Here is a 21,513-nt window from a genome sequence, read left to right on the forward strand (position 1 = left end):
GTGGTGGTGGTGGAGGACGGGCTGTTGCGTACTAGAAAAATGCGTTCAGCAGGAAGGCGACCCAGAGCACCGCCGTGCGTGTCGCGTAGACCGCCATCAGCACGCGCCACAGAGATCCGGAGGTGTCTTCGGCGCCATCCGGCAACGCGCCGCCCGGCAGGAAAGCTATACCCGACGCTACTGCAGGAAATCGGCCGCCGCTGCCCCCGCTCGTCCTCGCGGACGTTGGCGTGAAGTTCGCCACTGTCCACGCGTGAGGAAGGACGACGTCGCCGCTACTGGTCGTCCGCTGTGATGGCACGGCGGCCGCCGACCACCACGACGCTGGCTGCGCCAGCCACAGTAGCTCGACAGTGCGCTCGTCGACGAAGGCTATCTCAACGACGGTAAGCGCCAACGCCACAACCACGCACCAGAGCCGCGGCTGAAGCAGGACGTGCAGGTAGAGGAGGGCAGGCAGAACGGGGTGAGTGTGGTGGACCTGTGGGCTCAAGGATGAGGCCAGCTCCCGCCCAGCCGCTGTCGCGCCGCCTTCCACGTAGCGCGGCCACGCGTCAGCGTCCCGCGCTGCTCCACCTCGGGCTCTGCCGGCGCCGCTGCTTTTGATGGTGTCGTCGCCGCGCCGCGCACACAGCAAGCAGAAGGCGCGCGGCAACACACGCAGTGCATCGTAGAGCCCCTGCATGGCACGTCGCTCGATGCTGTCGAAGGTGCGCGTGAACACGTTGTTTGCCGAGAGGCTGCCCTCCAGCATGCTGGCTGTAAAGTGCAACCCAGGAGGCGGTGGCCGCAGAGTGCGGTTGACGGCAGCGCCGCCGCCCCGCTGCGCCGGACGATCTCCACGCAGCGCGAAGCCCCCCTGCAGCCTATGCTGCTGCTGCTGCTGCTGCTGATGACGCCCCGGCGCATCTGCCGTTGCGCTGCTGATGAGAGTTCCGCCTTCGCTGTTTCGATGCAGCGGATGGTAGCGGCTCGCACCGCCACCGCGTTCGCGCGGCGACATCAGCATGGTGGCAGATGGGAACGTGTGTTGTGCCTCGCCCAGCGTCCCCCAGTTTCCCATCCCGGGGAGGTCGCTAAGCGTGGCACCGTACGCGGCGTAGGTGGCACCAAGGCCACCAGGCCCGGTGCTTGCGCCAAGGTTCACGCTGTATCTCAGCGAGTCAAGTCGGTGACGACCGTGTGTGGCGCGGCGGCTACCGCAGAGCACGTTCGTGCCGCTGTAGTCCAGCTCGTCGCTACCGTACACCCCTCTGTTCGCCCGGCCACCACCACCACCACCACTGCCACCGCCCATCGACATGCTCAGCCACTCGTCGGGGAAGTGGTGCAGGGCCCTCGTGGCGAAGAGCGCTGAGCGGGAGCCGTCGTCCAGTTGGCCACTGTGGCGCGTGCCGCCGCCGAGGACGCTGCTGGAGGACATGGCATCGCGGCACGCCGTGTTCGACGGCCCTCGCGGGCCCCCAAACCCTGGCCCACCACCAGTGCTGGGGAAGACGGTGCCATCGCTACTGGTGATGCTGTCGTTGCGAAGCTCGCCGCCGCCGCCCGGTGGTCGAGGCTTTCCATCCTCACCGCCCCCCTTGCTTGCGTGTTCGGCATCTTCGTACTCCTGCTGCAGCCACTGCCGCCGCTGCGCCATCCAGTATCCCTCTGCCACGGACCACGGCGCCGGCGCGTACCCCGTGATGACGAGCAGGAGGCACAGACACAGGAGCAGGGAGACGTGGTACACCTGGAGGAGGGAGATGAAGAGGGCAAAGGCCGGGTAGCCCTGCTCCAGCACCGGGAGCACGTGCGCGGCGGCGGGCTCTTCCGGCGTGGCAGACGCATTGGCGAAGAGTGCCAGCAGCAGTACGGCAGATGCACCGCTGCCGGGACCAGCGCCGACCACACCGTCGTTGCCGATGTAGGGGGCGGGGAAGGGCACCGTGATCGCGAGGAGCGTCAGCAGTGACACACCAGCGGCAAAGGCGCCGAGAAAGACGTGCACCCGCTGCAGGTAGCGCAGCGTGGAGAGGAAGCGGCGGCGGTATGTCGCCGCGTCGTACAACCAGTAGAAACTGCTGCGCGCCATCGTCGTGCCGCTGGCGTTCGCCGAGGCGGTCACCGCCGTCGTCCCGTTTTGCCCCCGCCCCCCGCCACGACCAGCTCCACTGCTTTGGCCGTAGAGCACGCGCGCCCACCGCCGCGCACGACGGGCGTCCTCCCGTTCCTGAGCATGACGCAGCTCGGCCTCGGCGGCGTACTCGGCCAGCAGGTCGGCATGTCGCGCGTGGTCGATGAAGAGGCCGTTGGGCTGCTCGACGTAGCGGTGAGCCCGCAAAGGCGGCCGTCCCCCCCAAGCGTTCGATCCCATCTTTGGGTCGTCCGTGACCGCTGCCGCGGTCGCGCTGCCCTTCCTGATGGACTCGGGCGTCGCACCCAACCCGAAGGAGAGTGACGCGGCCGCCTGTGCCCCTGCCGCGGCGCCAACCCTACCGCCTCCTGGTGACTGTGCCCCATCGCCCGTGCGCGGGGCGGCGCGGCTCTGCAGGACGTTCACGGACGTCGTGCCGGCACCGCCGCTGCAGATGGATGGGCGGACAACGACGCCGCCAAACACGTCGTCCTCGCCATTGTCGCGGTCATCTGCCAAACCCGTCGTTGGAGGTCGATCAGTGAGCGCGCCCATCGGCGCGAATGTGTCGTCTCCGGCGCGCGAGTCCCGCGACTCCGCCGATGCCGCGCGCGTGGCGGAGTGGCGCGCCTTCCCCTGCATCGCCACGCGCATCGCACCGTTGCTCGCCACGTACCACGCCCGAAGCTCCTCCGGCACGCAGTCTTCGCCCGGGTCGTCGGCGGCGAACCGTCTTGTTGAGGCGGTGCCTTCTCGCTGCCGTCGCGGACGAGCCGAGGGCGCCACCTCCACGGCCGCGCGTGACACGGCGCCGCCACTGCCCCGTCCTTCGGTCGGCTCATCGCCGGCGGGCGAGAAAACAACGCTGTGTCGGTAGTCCAGAGCGCCGCGCTTGCGGAAGAAGCGATGCTCTTGCAGCTCACGCTGCCGCTGCACCCGCTCCGCGTCGGCGTCCGGGTGTCTGCTCCCGGTCAGCACACGGCTGGTGGCCGCCTGTCTTCCCGGCGCAGCCTTCGTCAGGTCCTGCAACGCGCGGTAGTCCTCGTCGCTCTCATCGGACCCGGTCGCGGTGGAGGAGACACTCTCGGCAAGCAGCGTGGTCGGGTCGCGGTAGCCCGCCGCAGCCGCCCCGGCTCTGGCGTGCCACATGCGCTCCTCTCTCCCCCTCCCTCTGTGCCTGTGTTGGTGCGGCAGTGCAGCTCTACGCTGCGGGGGTGGAGGGCCACTCAGCACCGATGCGGCGAGTCCGTCTCTCTACGTATGTGCGCCTCGATGGGCTGTGCGCGGCGGTGACCGTGATGGTGGTGCCCTGTGGTAGCGATGGCGTGGACGGCGCAGCGGTGCCCGTTGGTGAGGGCTGACGGACTGGGGAAAGGGAGGTAGCGGGACGAGAAGGTTCAGTGAACAGGGGCGAGGTATGGCTTGACCTGGGTGGGGTGTGCTGGCGCAGGTGCAAGGCGGGAGGAGGTTTGGACGGACGGGGAGGCGTAGGGTGAGGGTCCACGGAGCGATGGGAGAAGTGGCGGACAGGACAGTTCCGGCGCCTGCTTGCCCAGGCACATGGATGCTGCTGCTGCGGCGGCGGCGGCGGTGGTAATCGCTTCGCTTCTCATCTTTAGTTCCGCTTGGACTTCTGCGGACGGTTCCCGCACAGTGTCGACGCCGAAGACACGGCGCACGTATACAACGTGAATGAATGCACGGGCACGCCCGAGCAAAGCGCGAGGCGGACGAAGGCGGGGGAGAGGCAGAGGGGGGGGGGGGGCAGACGGAGGAGGGCTGCTGCGACTGCTACGAGGGCTGCCACGCTGCTCTGGCACGCTGTTCCTGCTGGATGCGTAACACCTGTGCTTGGGGAAGGTCACCGCGGTTGTGCCGTGACGACGGTGAGGACGGCATGGGCACTGCGGCGACGGTTGCACCGCGCACTCGTGCGGACATGAACGGCAGCGCGGATGATGCCGGCGCGGCTTCGCTTATCGCAGGCGGGGCAAAGCCGTTGTCTCCAGCAGCGTGCACATGATTCGGTTCGCGGCCGTTGCCACCGCGATCGTTGCTGTGACTGCTGGTAGACGTGCTTGTCAAGCTCACGCACGCCCACTCAGCGGTGCGAAGGGGTGACCTCGGCCGCGGTTGGGTGATGCGCTGTTGCCGGGGATCGCGGGGTCCAACGACGGCAACTGTGCCCGCAACCTTGTCTCCTGTACGCCCGGACGGCATCAGCTTCCACGCCTCATCTACCGTGTCCTTCGCTCCACCGTTGCTGTCGTGGCGCGCATCGACGCCCTCTCGTGTCGCTGCGGACCATGTGGGTGGAGGGGCACGCAGCTTAGCGGGACTGCTGGGGGGCACAACGGCTGCAGCGGCCATCGGCGGTGGTGTTCCGATGGCGGCTGTCGCCTGTGCGGAGCGCACGGGCAGCGAGACGGCGTAGGAGCTGTTGCCCACGGCCGAGCCCTGCGAGATGTCGGTCGCCCCCAAGCGGCTACAATCCGCCGGCGCCGCTGTCCATGCCTCAGCACGGCTGGCCTGCTGATGCGCACGCAGCGCTGCAGCCATCGCCGCCTGCACTTCGGCGGATGCACGAGGAGGGAGGAGGCCCGACGAACCGGACAGCACTGGTCTGCCCTCTCGCACCTCGTCCGCGGGAGCGAGCGCCACGGAGCTGCGCCCTGTTGTGTAGCGTGTCGTCGCCGTGCACGCAGAGGCGTCGTCGCGCTGCGTGTCGAGTACCGGCCGTGTCTTGCGTGTTGGTGCACCCAGGTAGGCTCGGGCTGTTTCTACAGGTGCTCCGGATGAGATGCGGTGCGGCACACGGGCGTGTTGCTCGCCTCTGTGCCGATCTCCGGTTATTCTCGCCCGCCCCCACGCCTCGTCTTCGAGCAGCGACGACGACGACGATGACCGCGTGTGCAGCGACGACGGCAGCGACGGCGACAGCAGCGACGAGGACGTCGTTGTCGTCGAGGAGCCAAGGTTGCGCGTGGAGGGGCGTGACGCGGCGTATCGCATGAAGGGGCCCGACAGTGATCGGTGACCAGCAGCCTGTGCAGGCGGTGGCGCGCCGTGCCGCGCCGCCGTCCGTGCCGCGGCGGTGAGACCGTCTACCAGGGAAGCCGAGGAGGTGGCGGTCGCTGCGCCGCGCATCGATGACTGCTGCTGTTGCAAGGCGCCAAACTGCCGCACCCACTCCAGTACAAATCCCATTACCGGGTCCCGCACGAGCGACCGCGGCGGCGTAGTGCAGCGCGAGGCGGAGGTCGCGGGAGTCGCAATGGGCGGAGGCTGCGACGGCGACGGTGCGCGGAATCTCGACGTGGCGGTCTCTGCCGTCCCCACGTCCTCGCGCCGTGTTCCATCGGCGACCGCGTTGACCACAAGTTGTGGCGACAGAGCAAGCTGGGATTCGGCCGTGGGGATCGCGGCCGCGGACGCTGAGGGCAGTGCGACGGCTGCTGCCGGTGCTGTCGACGACCTTTGCACTGCGGCGACCTTCGCAACCTCGCAGAGAAGTTCGTAGGCGCGACGCTGCTCCTCCTCACGGTCAGCTAGGTTGACACGCTGCAGCCGCTCTTGGTCGAGCAGCGCTGACTGAAGCAGGCGTATTAGCGCGAGCTGTGGTGCGTCGTGCGAGGCTGTGCGATCTGCTGGGGTGGCTGTGTTGTCCACATGTGCGGAAGGCGCATCAACGGCAGCCGTTGTTGGCAGCGGCACGAAGGCTGGGAGAGGAGGTGCTTGTACAGCCAGCGACGGCGGGCCGCCGCCATCGGTGGCTGGCACAGCAACAGACGTGTGGTCGCCAGCCATTTCTGCAACCGCCATAGTTGGCGCTGGCAGCTCTGCCCTCGCCTCCGTCACAACCAAAGGGCTCTCAGCCTCCACAATGACGTCCCGGCGGTCCTCGAGCGCCATCCATCGGCTGGGGAGTTGCTCCTCTCGGATTGGCGGGTATGGTGGCGGGCAGTACAGCTGCTGCTGCCAGTCGTACGCGGGCACGGCGCCGGCGGGGATGCGCGACGTCATCATGTGGTGCACGACGGGACTGATGTCGACCACAACGCGCACTTCTTGGGGCGTTGGCCCTGCTGCCAGCAGCGTCGCAGAGCTGGTGGCGTCGCGGTTGTCGTCACGTGGTGGTGACAGGTTCACTGCCACCGTCGCCGTGATCGCGCTCGCCTCCCGCTCCGCATCCCCCATGTCCTTCGGCTGCGGCGGTGTCGCTGTCTGCGGCGGCGAAGGCTCATCTTGCAGCCACGCGGTGGACGTGGTGCGGGGGACGGATACGTGTTCGCGAAGATCGACCTCCGCCGCCGAAGATGCATCCATGGGTGTAGCCGGAGCCGCCGCCGCCGCCGTCGTCGTCGCCGTGCTGGTGGGGGTGGCAATTGCGTCGGAGGAGGTGGTGGCGGCGGCGGCTTGGCGCACCTTCTTGTCCTGACACGAGCGCTCTAGAGCGGCGTGCACGGCGTCCTCCAGTGCTGCCTCCGCGAGCGCGCGAGCGAGCTCGGCGTCCAGCCGCCGCTGCTGATGCGACCGTGCCCGCGGCGGATGCGCATTCTCTTCCTTGGCGGTTCCAGAGGCGAACTCTGCCCGCTCTTCAAGGCAGCCGACCAGCATGAGGCGCAGTATCTCGTGTTCTATGGCAGCCATCACCTGCTGCACCGGGTCTGCGTGCGCCTCTCCGGCCTGCACCTCCAGCACACTCAGCACCGTTGCATCCACGAGCTCGCGAACGAGTGCGGCGTCTCGCAGAGCGGCATCCGACTCCGTCACCCTGCCCATGGATGCGCTGCCGAGTGCGCTGGCGGCGCCAAGGGATGGCGGCGCGATGAAGCATGCTCGGATCACCGACAGGCGCCGGCGCGCCTCCGTCAGTGCCCGCGCCTCTGCGGCCATGCGCGGCGAAACATGCACGCTGCCTCCCCGCAGCGCCGGGTCGCCATAGCCGAGCTCCTGCTCGCGGTAGGACACTGCCGCGGCACTGCTGGCCGGGAGGGGCGTTGTCACAACAACGGCAGACACCGCGTCGTCCGCCTCTCCTTGACCGCGCCGGCGACGCCTTTGGGCGATGGAGACCGCCTCCAGCACGCCGGTGTCTTCCGCCGCGAGCGCCTGCGCGTGGCTCTCCACCTCGCGCTCCGCGGCAGCATAGCGCGTCCACGCACGTGCGTAGTCGCTCAGCATAACCAGCGGCACCGGCGCCACGTTGAGGTTGCTTGGGAGCGCACCGTCACCGTCATCTCCGACGGCGCCGTTGTCCGTGGCGTTGATCAGAACTTCGGCTGGGGCGCCGAAGAAGGCGCCGTCGCAGGGAGGGAGGGAGCCCGCGGTATTCAAGGCGGCGCGCCCTTCCGCGTCGCCCGTTGACCCGTCGTCGTGCACCGGCGACGAGCCTGGCGGAGCCTTATGGCGGAGTTCTCTCACGACGCCGGCGCGGTGATACAGCGCCGCTCGTAGCTGCGAATCTACCGCCTGCGGGATGCACGGCACCGGCGAGGCCGCTGCGCACGTGACTGCTGCCGCTTCACCACCAGCCGGCTGGCTCAGGACCACGTGCAGCCGCCCAACCGATGGCTTGCCCGCCGTCACCCCGGCAGCATCGGTCGCTTCCTGGTACGGGCCCGTCCCGCCGTCAGCGCCTTGGTCATCCACGCGCATGGCCTCTGACCATATACCTCTGTATTGTGCGGGTTCTGGCGCGACGCCGCGGCCGTCCACCACATCGCCATGCGGGGCGACGGACGACGGGTATGCAGTGGAGGACGCGGCCACGTTCGGCGCCGGTGTTCCCCACCCACCGTGCAGAGGATGCGTGTGCGAGGGCGCTGTGCCGGCCTCGCTGGAGAGCTCGCTCACGACCTCTGTGTCGAAGCGGTGGCGGAGATGGCGCCTGGTGCGGCCGGTGATGCCGCCGCTTCCTCCGCCAACGATGACGTGCGGTGATGTGCGTCGCCCACGTCGGCCCGTGGAGAGCCCGGGGCTCTTCAAAACGCGGCCTCTCCCTCCTCGACCGCCACGGCCACGCCCGCTGCCGCTCCGCCGCAACTCTGCGCTTCTCCTCCCAACCACCTTCTCGCCGTCGGGGGTGCGCGCATGCCGTTTGGCGGCCGCGGACGACGGCGACGCCGACAACGCTCTGCGCGGGGCAGCCTGGTTGAGTCGCTCCACTGCCGACTCACCGGTGTCGGAGGAGGACGGTGCGTGGGAGAGGCGAGGCCGGTGAGGCACGACGCCATAGAGGCGTGTCCCCTCCGCAAGTCCGGCATCACGCGCTGCCGCGGCCGCGCGTACGTCAGACAACTCGGCCTCCAGCGCAGCCACGCCGAGACGCTGGCGCGTAGGCGTATCATCCTCAGGAGGGAGGCGCACGTGCAGAGGGAGTGTCATGCGTGCCTGTGTCCGCGGCTGCCGCGGCGGTGGCCCAGCATCGCCGCCGTACACGGCACGCAGCATCGCTGGTGTGTTCGTGGGAGGTCCTGCACTGGCAACCGCTGCCCCTGCTGGTGTGGCAGCCGCCAGTGTTGGCACAAGAGCTGATACAGACGGGGCCACCGATAGTGTGACGGTAGCGGTGCTGGTCTGGTCTCCTCTCCTGCCAACTGCTGTCAGGGCCGCAGCGGGAGGTGCGGGCTGCGTGGTGCTGCGCGCGCTCGGCGCTCGCCCACCGTTGCTGCCGGCGTTTGGGTGTGGCGGCGACGGGAGCGCGCTCCGTGACGGTGACACAGATAGGGACGACACGGAGGAGAGCGTAAGATGCGCTGCATTGCTGGCAGGCTGCGGTAAGGTCAGATGCTCCGCGTCGAACGGAGTCTTTCTCGATGTGGCGTCGACGGCAGGCAGACAGACGGCTGTGTCCTCAGCGCGTGCCGCCTTGTGCATCCTTCCAGCGTCACTGGTGTCACTATCATCAGGGCTGGGTGCCGCCGTCGGTGAGGAGGTCGGGCTGCCAACGGTCCGCCTGCTCTTGCTCCCTCCGCTCGCTGCACTGTTGAACTGCACGCGCGGCCGCTGCCGTCGATGCTCCTGCATGGTTCTGGAGGTTACCGCCACCTCCGCTTGTCCGCCCCTTCCAGGACCCTCTGCCGTCGCGTAGCTCTTCATAACGTCCACGGCGCCTGCGAGCATGTGCTTCGTCGTCTGCTCATGCTGAGCTTGCTGGCGTTGCGCTGCCGCCGCTTGCGAGGCGGTCAGCTTCTGGACGAGAGACTCCTGCTGCTGCTGCTGTAAGCGACACTCGCGCTGCAGCAGGTGGATTGTCTCGCGATGGTGACGTAGCATCTTGTGCTGCTGGCTCTGGAGGAGCTCGGCATAATGCCGCCGCTCCTGCTGGCGCTGACGGCGCTCCTCTTGAAGCTGGCGGTCGTACATGGTGCGGAGACGGTCCAGCTCGCTGACGTAGTGGCGCGTCTCCCGCTCTGCGAGCTCGCGCAGCGCGAGCTCGTACGGCTCTCGCGGCACCGCGGCGTCGTTGCCCGTTGTCAACGCTGGAGTTTGAGGTGCAGGGTACAGTGTGGGGCGCGCCACGACGGTGTGGAAGGGTGGTAGTGGCCGTGACGGGTCCGCTGCGGCACCGCGAAGGCCGCTGACGGCCTTCAACGCCTGTACCGCCGGCCGCGGTAGGGACGCGAACAGCAGCTGCTGATCCACCTCGTGCTGCACCTGCACGTCGTGTGTCTCTGGGGCCGCCGATAAACTTGTCAGCGCCTCTCCTCCGCTCGCACTGGTGTTGAACTCCACCGGCGACGGTTGACGAGCAGCCGCAGAGGACACTGTCGGCGACACCAGGCGTGCTCGCACGGCAGCGTGTGCCGGGGCGCTCATGCAGCTCACATCGCGACAGACTCGCTCCAGAAGACGGCGCTGACGGCTCAGCTCGTCCTGCAGCTCGGCAGGGATGGCAGGCATTGCTGCGACGATGCGCTGCACCAGAGCAGTCTGCGTTGCCACATCCAGCGATGCGGAGGACAACCGATGTGGGCGGCGTGGGCGCACATCTGACGGAGACCCGCCTTCACCGCTATGTTTCTTCTCCAGCCCTGCGCGCTGTCGACCAACGCCGTCGTCGGCCTCCGTATCCACCGCAGCTTCGACGACTCGCTTGCCATCACGTGTGTAGCGACTGCTGGCCACAAGCCATGTGGCAGCAGCGTCGGGAGAGCTGAGGCTGTACCGTAGGAGGTCTTGCACCTCCGTCGGGGTGAGCCCGAGCTCAGCTGCCGCCGTGGCCCACGTCGGGCCGGAGCGGAGGAGCGCCTCGCGCTTCAGCGCCGCTGGCGAGGGACCGCACGACGCAGGTGGCACGCTTCGCGAACGGCGATCATGGCTGCCCTCTATAGTCTCACCTCGCTCATCACTTCTTATGCCTTCCTCTGCGCTCCGACGGCGGGGGCCGGTGGGGTTGTACCCGGCATCGCTGGCATCCGTGTACGTGCCGTCGTCGTCGTCGGAGACGGTCGACGAGGTGCACGAGCGGGCGGCCGTGTCTAGCAGACGCCGGGCATAGCTCACGGGGTCAAAGTCTGCTTGGCCACGTTGCCGCTTGTGTTTTCGGTGCCCCCGCGCTGTGGCGGCGGCGCACCGTCCATCGAGAGCGTCGACGACCTCCGTTAGGGAGGCGGTAGCCCAGTACTCGGAACTGGCGCGACGGGGTCCCACCATGCGGTTCCTGCGAGCGCTACCGTGCCGCTCGCTGTGCTTCATTGCCGCGCTGCTGCTGCTGCTGGTTGCAGTCGATGAGACTGACGAGGCAGTGACGGAGATGTCACAGGGGGAGCAGCTCTCCGGCCCTCGGGTGCTGTTGGACGGTGCTGCGGCAGGGCTGTGTGCCTTCGCCTCCGGTGGTGTCGCTCCGGCCTCCGCCGCGGCGGTCCCTCGACGATGTCCGTGCTCGTGCAGACGTCGCTGCACATCTTTCAGCTCTCGTAGGACTGCTGCGCTCTCGGCTGCCGGCGATAGGACTGTCGCGGGGGGTGACGCCGACGAGGCACCGGCGCGTGCACCCGCGATATCGCGGCTGCGTTGTGGCGATACGGCACGTCTTTGGCGCTCCGCGGCGCCAGTGGTAATCGCGACTGTGCCCTTCACAGCCGCCTCGGCGTCAGCCTCGGCTTTCAGAAACTCGACCACTGCTGCGGGCAGCGCAGGCAGTGCTGCAGCCGTCCTCGTCCGATTTGGTGCCCTCGAGGCGACAGCGGTTGCGTGTGCGCGATTTGCGGCAACGCCAGCACCAGCGCGGTCGAAGGCGCGTGCCACGATGCGCGGTTCTGTCGTCGGCCGCCACACACGCTCCCGGGCCTCTGGATCTAGACTCCGGATTCCGTCCGCGGCGTCCCGCTCGACCACCGTGCAGGGACTGTCGTGTAGCAGGCGCGCGCGCTCTGCCGCTAGTACCGACTGCGCGGCCGACTGCGTAGCTGCTCGTGCCTGCGTTGGTGCGACGGCGAAGGCGTCCGCCAACGTTTCCGCTAGCTCGCCATCGTCGCCGCCCGCCAGCGATACCTCTTCCATCAACGCTGATGCAGGCGCCACGGGTGGAAGCGGCTCGAGTTGCAAGGCTTGTTGGTGAAGCGGCGCCAGCGCAGAGGTCGCGGCTTCACCGCCATCTTCGCTACCATCGGTGTCTCTGGTGTCATCCTCAGTTCGACCAGTGACAGCGAGGCGCTGTGCTCGGCGAGGCGTCTGACGCTGCCGTTGCTGTCGCGCTGCTACACCGCCGCCGCGTGCCCAGCGTTCACTCGGCACCACCGCAACCACGATTGGGTCGCCCCCACCCCCGGCCACTCCTGTGGCTTCTGCCGCCGCTGCCGCCTGCTGCTGCGAGCTAGATCCAGTCGTGAACTGCTCATCCAGGACAGCGTCGACGAGTGATTGGTACGGCGATGCGGCTGACGACGACGCCCGCTTCGCCACTGTTGCGAGGTGGCGTGCAGCCCCGGGCTGTGGGGGCCGCTTCTGCCGCTGTGATGACGGCGTGCGAGCCGCTGACGTGCAGCGACCGCCAGCAGAGGGCACTGCACTGCCCCTCGGCGGCGGCACTGAAGCCCTTCCAAGTGACGGTGGCGATGACGAGGAGGGTGGTGGTGGTGCAGGCTTTGGTGGTGACGGTGTCGTTCGACTTGCCGCGGCTGTCGCCGTCCGTGAGCGCCGTGGCTGGTGCCTTGTAGTCGGTGCCGGAAGCGCCGAGGAGGGGGCTGCTGCAGAATGCGCCGCGGCCGAACCGCGAGGACTGCGACCCTGCGCGATGGGGGCGGTAGTTGCGGCGAGGGGCCGCTTGGGCCGGCGTGTCATGGGCGAGGCGGGCAGGGGCAGCGGGAGTGAAGCATCTTGCTGCTCGGCGTCCAGTGCTTCTTGTGAGCATTGTTGCGGCTGCTCATCAACGGACGAGACCAGCGGTGGTGGTGGTGGTGACGGTGACAAGGGCCGCGGTGCGGGTGCTGGCGCATCGACAACGGCCGAGGTTGTTTCTTCAGCACCGTCAGGGATGGAGGTCATGACGCGTGTTGTCATGCGTGTGTGTGTGTGTGGAGGGGACACTGTGCTCTTCGACTCGGTGCCGACCTCCCCCACCCCTTCTGCGCCCCTCCACGAGGAAGTGCCAGGTGGTGGTGGCTACAGCTGTAAGCTCGCAGGCAAGTGTACGCACGCGATGGGCGTAGAGGATACTGGTGAGGGGGGAGGGGTGGTGAGTCAGTGGTGCGAGGAGGCGGGTGTGCGGGGGTGCGGCAGTAGGGGGTGACGCCGTTGTGCTCCCCCGACAAGGTCTCCCGCGTCCGCTGCGATGGTTAGGGGGCGGTGGTGGTGGTGGGGGGGGGAGGGCTCTATGACACTGTCTGCGCTCTTGATGTTGGCGCGTGTGTCTGCCTGTGCGAGCGCATGGGACGATGTTGATCGACCACACACACACACATACACACACACACACACAGGCGGCGGGGGCTCTGATAGGGGAAGGGGGAAGGGTGATGAGGGTGGAACGGTGACATGAAGCGCGTGACTGGGTCGGGCACGGCGAGTGACAAGGCCTTGTACATGCGTGTGTGCATCAGTATCTACACACCCACAGGCAGAGTCAGCATCGCGGGCGCCGCAAGACGCCGCACCTGCGAAGTCCTTCGTCGACACGTGTCGCGCACATGTGACGCTTTCTGCGTGCGTGAGCACACGTGTGCATGGCAGTGGGACGGATGCACGAGGGGTCGTTAGGCGTCGCTGCGCGCCACAACTTAGAAAAAGACCAGCGAAACAACCGCGTAAAAGCGGCAGCGGGGAGTTGCAGGCAGGACCGGCCAGTGTGCGTATGCGTGTGCGTGTAGGAGGGGGTGGCCGCCGGCAGCCGTCCTTGCGCATGCCGTCCAACCCATTTCGCCTGTCCGGGAGCGCACACACGGATAAGCCGCCGTCCCTCCTCGCGCACGCCCACACGCCCCACCCACCCCCTCGCGCCTGCCATCACAGAGCGTCATGGAGGTATGCAGACAGTGGTAGGGCGGGGGGAGGTGAGAGGGAGGATGGCCCCGACAGGACTATTCAGACTTTCGAAGCTTGCTGGGCCACGCCTCCAACGATGCCGTCGTCTTGGCGCACCGGATCGCTTCCATGGCGGCGCGCAGCGCCTTTTGCTTCTCGCGTGGCACTGTGAATATGGGTACCTGCAGTAGCGCCGCCGTCTCCCGCACGACGCTCCAGACCAGGTGGGTGAAGGTCACCGCAGACAGCGCGAACAACTCGTACAGGGCGAGCTCTTCATTGAGGTTACAGGCGGAGGCGGAGTAGTGGGTGTCTCTGGAGGCGGTGCTGCCGCCGACGGTGTACGGCAGGGCAGTCCAACTAGCACCACCACCGTTGCCACCAACACCAGCTTGCCCGCTGCGTTGCTGCTGCTGCTGCCGTAGATGACTGATGTTGTGCACATATGTGAGCCCAATATGCAGGCCGAGGAGCACGAACGGCGCGAGGGTGCGGCGGAAGGGGAGGAACTCGGCGCTGCAGAGGTGCGCCAGCATGAGATGTATGGCCAACTTTGTATAGAGCAGCCCCACCGTCCAGCAGAAGATGCGCGGGTTCCGCCGGAAAATGTCAGCGTGCGAGGTGAGAAGCCACGCGCTCGCCGTGAACGTAACGACGACGAGCGGGACGAGGCGCGAGAGGGCGTGCAGGAAGGGAAAATGGATGCTGAAGCGCCGGCCGCCGAACTTCTCCAGCTCCGCCGCCGGCGTGCGACGAATGGCACGGTAGACCTGGTAGACGTTGCCAGCGCTCGTGACCGCGGCACCGAGCGTCATGAGGGCTACGGCGAGGGTGTTGTAGCGCACGCTTACGGCCGGCTTATCGCTGCTGTAGAGGCGCAGGACAGCGCTCTGGAGAATACTGTGGCCGCTCCAGACCCTGCCGAGCACAGCCTCCCCGCGCCGCGCCGTGAGGGGGTCGCCAGCGAGGAGAATGCGCGTCGGGTGCGGTGGGTTGGCACGGTAGGCTGCGGTGCAGTCGAGGTGGAAGAGGAGCGGTGGGATCGCAGAGCCGTCGGCGCCCTCCTCCTGCCACGTCAGGTACGGACAGACCGTCCGCAGTACCATCGCCTCGATGTCGAGGGCCGCCTGCGGGGCGGGCTGACGCAGTACCTGCGGCAACCACCGCAACGGCACCTCGACCGCGTTCTGGTACCACCACTGCGGCCCCCCTACCCACGCTGTCCACAGGTAGACACCGATAGCAACGAGGATGCCCTCGTTGGGGCCGTTGATGACGGGCAGCACAAGCACACCGCGGTAGTACTCCTCCCACGTGTTCATGAAAAAAGTAATGACCGTGTTGAGCACAATCACCCACGTCTTCCAGGACGGCCCGGCCGACACCGCCGCTGCAACAGACAGAGCGCCGATGATGCAGTTGACGGCGTCGCAGCCGTGGTCCATGAGCAGCCCCAGCGGACTCGAGGTGCCGGTGCGGCGTGCCTGATGCCCGTCAAGGTTGTCGAGGAGCTGGTAGAGGAGAAGCGCGACCGCCGCAAGGACGAACACAAACCACGGCGGCGGAGGACACTCCACAAACGGCAGGGGCGTCGTGCTCGTCTGGTTGCGGGTCAGGTGGTGCTCGCCGCTGACCGTCAGCTTCGGCATGTAGTACGCTAGAAGGCCGTGGGTGATGCCCACGAACGTGAGGGCGGCGACGGTGATGATGTTCGGCGCCAGCCACACCGGGAGGTATTCCACCATCATTCGGCACAGAGGCCGCCACATGTGGTTGTAGAGATAGCTTCGGTCCTCGCTGCGGTAGACGTAGAGCGCTAGCTTCTCCTTGGCATCTGCGGGTAGGTAGGAGAACATCGTGTGCGTGCGTGTCTGGGGATAACGGCGCGTCTACTGGCGCGACTGCCCCGCCCCGCGCAGAAGTACCTCTGGATGCCTCACGAGGCAAGCAAGCGACAGAGAGGGAGATGGTGGTGATGGTGCGTGTGCCTGTGTGTATCAGGCGAGGTTCTTCGCAACGGGGCAACAGCGGAGCGAGCCGTCAAGGAAAGCCAGGACAGCTGCGCACGTGCGAGGGAGGGGGAGAGGGGTTAGGGAGAGGAGAGTGAGTTGGGGGAGGAGGGGGGGGGGTAGGGGCCGCTTTAGTCACAGCAGCGCGCTGTGCACACGCATCGAGCATATGTGCATGCTGTTCGGCAGACAGGCAGATACAGATACAGAGAGGTGGAGGAGAACGTGCTCACAGGCGGGCACGCGTGCCACGGGGGGATCGCGTGTGCGCGCATGTCCGCCGCACTGCGCCGGCGTTGCTGCTCTTCTTTTACTTGCTTCGCCTTGCCTTCCTGTGGTGTCCATGTGCGGCGCTGCACTGTCGCGCGAGGAGGATACCGTGGAGGGATGACGTGCTCGACCCCTGTGTCCTTGCCCGAGACGAGAGAGGACAGCAGCAGTGACGAGTGCGCGTGCATGCATGTCTGTCGACCCGGCGATCGCCCAGGACGACAACCACCTCTGTCGTTCCTCGCCATCGTCACGCTACCCTCCGCCTCCTTCACCGGTCGAGGAAGTAACGCTCCCAGAACGTGCGGTTCGTGACATCCATGGCCAGCTCGAAGACCTCGGTGTGACCAAAGTTGCCCTTCGTCTCGCGCGAGGTGTGCTTGTGGCGAAGGCAGATGGGCTCGTCGTAGTGTACAAGCATGTTCAAGGCACCGCCGGTGATGGGGTCCGTGGCGACGACGGACTCGAACAGCGGCAGCGCCGGGTCGATGCGGTGGTCCTCGGGGCCGCAGTGGACCTTGTACTGGCACCAGCGGCCCTTGTGCACCTCCTCGCACTCGACGCAGTAGTTGCCGTACCTCTTCATGAGCTGGTCAAGCATTATGCTGAAAGACTGCGGCGTCTTGGTCATGTCGGCGAGCTTGAGGCTGTGCACGAGGTGGTGGTTGTCGCCGCGCGGGTCAAACCGGAAGCAGCCAAAGGCATCTCGCTCCAGCAGCAGCAGCTCCTTCATCAGCTCCTCCACCACCGGCGGCATCGCCTCTCCGACGCGCTCGCCCGTCTGCACATTGCGCGGGTGTCTTTCGAACGCGAGCGTCATCTTGACCAGGAGGTTGTCGGTGCGCACGTCAGAGGCTATGATGGTGCGCACAATGACGGCCGCTGGGACGTAGGGGCTGCTCGACACCGCCATCATCCGTGCGTAGTGGCTGCACGCCGCGCGGAGCTCGTGGGCGAGGAGGCGGCGTAGCGGATCGTGCATCACAGCGTGCCACATCTCCTGATCGCGAGGGTCGGCGTGCGAGTCGTGGTAGCGGCGGTGGCCGCCTTTATTCACATCCAGATGCAGCAGCATCTTGCGGCACTCCACCTCCGCTTCTTCAAACAACTCGCGCAGCTCGCGCTGCGGCACGTCACCCTCCAGCATCCGCTGGAACCCCTCCGCGAGCAGGATGCGCGGCAGCGACGGCAGCGGAACGGCCTCGAGGGCGCCCAGGAAGCGGCGGATGAGGCGATCTTGGTTCAGGAAGGCGTGACGCAGGTAGGTGGAGGGTGGGCCGGAGCTGTATACACGCATCGGGATCAGATTGCGCAGGAGGGAGCGCTCGTTGTCTGTCGCCACCGACGGCGCAGGGGACGCTGGTGCTGCTGGTGAGGGGGAGCTGCTTGCTGAGGGGGAGCTGCTTGCTGAGGGGGAGCTGCTTGCGGCGCCTGTGGCAGCGGTTGCCGCTCCTTTCTGGGACACCAAGGTCTGCAGCAGACGTATGCGCTGGCGCATAGTCAGCGAAGGACGGGCAGAAGAGGGGCTGAGTGCGTTGAGGTGGGGAGTGTGGGTGTGCGGAGGAGGTGCCTCGAAGGGAGCACCGCACGAACCAGACGTCAGCTGACACGCGAGTTGCGCTCCTATCGATAGATGTATGTGTGTGCCTCTGCCGAGGGGCGTGTGAGGGAGGGGGAGAGAGGGATGGGGAGGTAACAGGACGACGGAGACGCGCAGGAGCAGACACGCGAGCGCAGCAAGCGCCCCCGTTGATGGGTCGTCACCGACTGCGAAGGCCGTCACGACTGGACGGTGATGACGATGGTGGTGGTGGTGGTGGTGGGGAGAGGACAGGACAGGGCAGGACACGACAGAGAAAGAAGAGCGGGGAGTGTTGGAGCCAGCCCCTTCTGAGACCTGCTCATCTCAGCGACTACCGTGCCCGCTGCCGACCCACTATACCACCGTCAACCCACCCCCGAAGTTACCTTCTCGGAGGCGTCCTCACAGCTTCCTGTTTCGGTCCGCACAGGAACGCTCTGTAGCGAGGGCGAGCGCCTCGCGCGTTGAGTGGCGCGGTTACCGGCACACGAGGAACAACACCGAACACGGCAGACACGCCACACACACACACACATACATAAAGCGAAAATTAACCGAGAGAGACGGACGGACGCGTGCACACGCACGACGGAGGGTGTGAGAGGGGAAGGGAAGGGGAGAAGGCGGCGGCGGCGACGAGGCTGGGTGCCCCCTGCGCCCCCCCCCGTACTTGCGTCCGCCTGTCCATTCTGTACAACTCTGTGTCCGTGCGCGGGGCACTTTCTCCTCCGTGCCCCCTTCTTTTAGTGTGTTATCCCACCTTAACAGCTGCGTTAAAGCCTGAAGCGAAGCGAGCGTTCCAAAACAGGCGCGAGGGAGGGGCGGCGGTGGTCGCGATGCAGCCGCAGGGCGATGACAGCGCGCGCTTGTGCGTGCAGCGCCCCGCCCCTTTGGCAGCCGCCCCCTCACCCTCACCCTCACCCTCACCTCGCCTCCTCTCCTTCCACAGACTCCAGCACTTTACTCGTTCTGCACACGCCACCGCCGCTGCGATCACACACGGGCGCAGACTACGCCCCGCGCTTCACGCCACGTTTGTTCGGCTTCTTGCCACGCCCCTTGATGCGACGTGGGCCGCGCTTGACGTAGCCCGGCACACGCGCCGAGGGGTCGATCGACTTGTAGTTGCGGTTGAACCGCTCCTTGTTGAACTCCTTGATGGCGCGCTTCTTGCGCGCGCGCGCGGGCAGCTCGACGGTACCCTTTCCTCCGCTCTTGGAGCGCTTCTGTCCCGTCAGCAGCTGGCGGTCCCGCGTCTTTCGGGCGCGGTCGGTGTCATCGTCGCTGTCATCGTTGCCGTGCGCGTCGTCGTCGTCGAAACGGATGCGCACCTGCTCCGTCTTGCCCGCAGTGCGTCGCGTGACGATGTTGCCAAGCACTTTGAACGCCTCTGGGTGCTGCTCGAGGAAGGCCTGAAGGTTCACGCCGAGGGTGCCATCGAAGCGCGAGTTAAAGTGCATCCACTTGCCGATGAGGTTGCCGACGTCGCCGATGTACATCGGACGTGGCACGCGTGGCATCGCCATCAGTACCTCCTCCACGGCCGCCTGGTGCAGGCGCGCCACCTGTCGCTGTCGCTCACCCGTGATGGGGAAAGTCTTCCACGGGAGCTCAATGACGCCGTAGTTGCCGCTCGACGCCACAGCGGCGGCACCGCTGGTGCCGGCCATCGACTTGACCGCGAAGCAGCGCAGCTGCTCCGTCCGCGACTGCGTCGTCTCGCGCGCCACTTTCAGGCGGCTCGATAGCGCTGCCGGCGCCGTTGCAGCACGGCCGCCATCGTTTATCGTCCGCACCCGCTGCTTGCTCGACGTGGGGAGCAGCAGGCCATCGTCCGCCAAGAGGAGGCCGCAGCAACGCAGGTACGCCTCCAGCGACCCGGCGTCGTGGGCGAGGGTCAGATCCCACTGCAGGCGGCGGTTCACCTCGTCCACTGGGAGCGAGTACGGGCCGACGGCATCGTACACGAGATGCATGAGAATGACGTAGAAGACCCCACTGGCGCTGTCAAGCTTCGTCGTGAAGCGTTGCCGGACACGGCGCACGGCCGCGCTGCGGGCGTGATCGGCGCCGTTGAGGCTGCTCGGGCCAGGGAGGTACCGGTACAGTCCCCACGCCATGGCGAAGGTGTCGAGCATGGCCGGAGAGGCGATGGGGTAGAGATGGCACACGGTCGCCTGCAACTGCAGGTTGGGCAGGTGGGTGTAATAGTTCGCGTAGCGGGCCACCTCCTGCGCCGAGGGGGCACTGACCCCGCTGACGACTGCCGGCGTGGGGCGTGTGGTGGAGGCGAGGGATGGCGCGTACGGCGCCGCTGCTGCCACCTCGCTCTTCTGCAGCCGGGGCTTCTTCGACTTGTTGGCGGCAGCGGCGGCGCCGTCTTCGGTGCTCTCCTTGCCCGATGCGTCAGCCGCCGCCCTTGCTGCGGCTTCTTCGGCTTCGACGTCCGCCATGCGCGGCAGCAGTCGGCACACCGCCGCTATCGCACGGAGCGCCGCATCGGCAAGGGTTGCGTTCTTTGGCGCCTCGAAGCGGACCGAGCAGTCACACAGGAAGCGCGCCACGTACGCGAGGCGGTGGTGCGCGTGGACGAGGCTGGCGGCGCCCCAGTTGCAGCACAGCGTGTAGTACAGCTTCGACTCTAGGTGCCCTGGCTGATGCTGGTAGCAGCGGACGAGGTGCTGAAGCGCAGCAGCCATGTCGCCGTTGGCGAAGCACGTGCAGACGTCATCGTCCAAACATGAGGCAGCCGCCGCCACTGCTGCTGCGCCTCCGTTTACAGCAGTGGCGGTGCTCGGGGTCGAGGACCCCGGGGCGGGCAGTGTTACTGGCTGCCAGCAGAGCGGCTGCCTGTCCTCGCACAGCACCTCGAGTGAGGTGTAGGTGTACGACACCCCGCCACCGTTGCCGTCGTCCTTCTCCGCATCGCTGCTTGTGGGGCCGGCCGGCCCTGTGAAGAAGATGGCTCGGGTCTGCACGCCTTGCAGATCTTCGGCATCCACGACGTCGGGGAGAGTAACCAGCAGGGAGCGTGACGGCGCTCCGGTCAGCCACAACGACGCGGCGCCGCTCACCGCCGTCGACGACGACGTTTGGGTCAGTGCCGAGGCACGCACCACCGCCGACGTGGCGATGACGATGTGGCGGTGGGAGGTGAAGTAACGGGAGGGCGATGCCGCCGTGGCGACAGCAGTGCTGGCGGTGATGCTGCTGCTGCTGGTGGTGGTGGCGCTTGACTCCGTCGGCTGCTCCGAGACAGTGAGCTTCAGCATGCCGGCGAGACCCACACACCGCGCTGCCCACGCGAAAGCGTGAGCGCTATGGACGTCACCGGCTACGACCAGCACCTGCATGGCCGACGGCGCCACATTGCGCTGCACAGATAACGCCACGTACTGCGCGGCAGCTAGCATCGCAGGCCACATGCAGCGCTGCAGTGACTGCCCGGCGTCGCCCTTCGCAGCTTCCGCCACGACAGGGCGCACGACTGCGCGGGGCACATCGAGCGGCAGCTCTGGGGTGACCTGCGCCCAACTGTTCTGCCTGCACACCGCCGCGTTGGGCAGTGGCGGCCAGGGGGTAAACACGCTACCAGCGGTGGCCCCCTTATCAACGCTTGCGTCTGTACCCGTGCCGCTGGAAGCCTCATCGCCTGCACGGGAACGCTTACCGCCACGCGCCTTGCGGCCCTTCTCCGTGGCCCCTGCGGAGGCGGCAGCCGCAGCGCCCGCTGGTGGACGCTGCGCCTCACGCACGACGCCGCTCTTGTGTAGGGTGTTGCGGTGCTGCAGCCAGTTTGTGGCGAAGCATTCCTGGGTGCAGAAGAAGCCGCGGTCCGCTGCTGCCTCCGCTTGACACAGCGGGCACTGGAAGGCCGTTGTGGTCTGCGTGCGGCAACCCTGGCAGGCAACCTGCCGCGGTGCCGCTGTATCGGTCATGATGGTCGATGGGGATGGCTAGTGGGCGGTCGAAGTGGTCGAGGCGAAGAAGAGGGATGAGGAGCGGCCAGAGGTGGGGTGTGACTAGCGAGACGACGACGGCGAGGATGCATGAACCCTGCACCGGAC

The 21,513-nt window shown here is 67.1% G+C and overlaps 5 protein-coding genes across 5 annotated transcripts; all 5 read right to left on the minus strand.

Annotated features, from left to right (window-relative positions):
* Window positions 1–31: 31 nt before the first annotated feature.
* Window positions 32–3,268, minus strand: LMXM_03_0810 (hypothetical protein; the record flags this gene model as incomplete). The annotated part of the gene is made up of 1 exon (XM_003871700.1): window positions 32–3,268. The coding sequence occupies one exon, from the start codon at window positions 3,266–3,268 to the stop codon at window positions 32–34; it is 3,237 nt and encodes a 1,078-aa protein (XP_003871749.1).
* A 642-nt stretch (window positions 3,269–3,910) lies between these two features.
* On the minus strand, window positions 3,911–12,610 carry LMXM_03_0820 (conserved hypothetical protein; the record flags this gene model as incomplete). Its single annotated transcript, XM_003871701.1, has 1 exon — window positions 3,911–12,610. The coding sequence occupies one exon, from the start codon at window positions 12,608–12,610 to the stop codon at window positions 3,911–3,913; it is 8,700 nt and encodes a 2,899-aa protein (XP_003871750.1).
* Window positions 12,611–13,641: 1,031 nt separating this feature from the next.
* Window positions 13,642–15,441, minus strand: LMXM_03_0821 (putative aminoalcohol phosphotransferase; the record flags this gene model as incomplete). Its single annotated transcript, XM_003871702.1, has 1 exon — window positions 13,642–15,441. The coding sequence occupies one exon, from the start codon at window positions 15,439–15,441 to the stop codon at window positions 13,642–13,644; it is 1,800 nt and encodes a 599-aa protein (XP_003871751.1).
* A 694-nt stretch (window positions 15,442–16,135) lies between these two features.
* LMXM_03_0830 (conserved hypothetical protein) lies at window positions 16,136–17,161 on the minus strand (the record flags this gene model as incomplete). Its single annotated transcript, XM_003871703.1, has 1 exon — window positions 16,136–17,161. The coding sequence occupies one exon, from the start codon at window positions 17,159–17,161 to the stop codon at window positions 16,136–16,138; it is 1,026 nt and encodes a 341-aa protein (XP_003871752.1).
* A 1,295-nt stretch (window positions 17,162–18,456) lies between these two features.
* Window positions 18,457–21,384, minus strand: LMXM_03_0840 (conserved hypothetical protein; the record flags this gene model as incomplete). The annotated part of the gene is made up of 1 exon (XM_003871704.1): window positions 18,457–21,384. The coding sequence occupies one exon, from the start codon at window positions 21,382–21,384 to the stop codon at window positions 18,457–18,459; it is 2,928 nt and encodes a 975-aa protein (XP_003871753.1).
* Window positions 21,385–21,513: the final 129 nt, after the last annotated feature.

Source organism: Leishmania mexicana, chromosome 3, assembly GCF_000234665.1.
Source record: "Leishmania mexicana MHOM/GT/2001/U1103 complete genome, chromosome 3".
NCBI lineage: Eukaryota > Euglenozoa > Kinetoplastea > Trypanosomatida > Trypanosomatidae > Leishmania > Leishmania mexicana.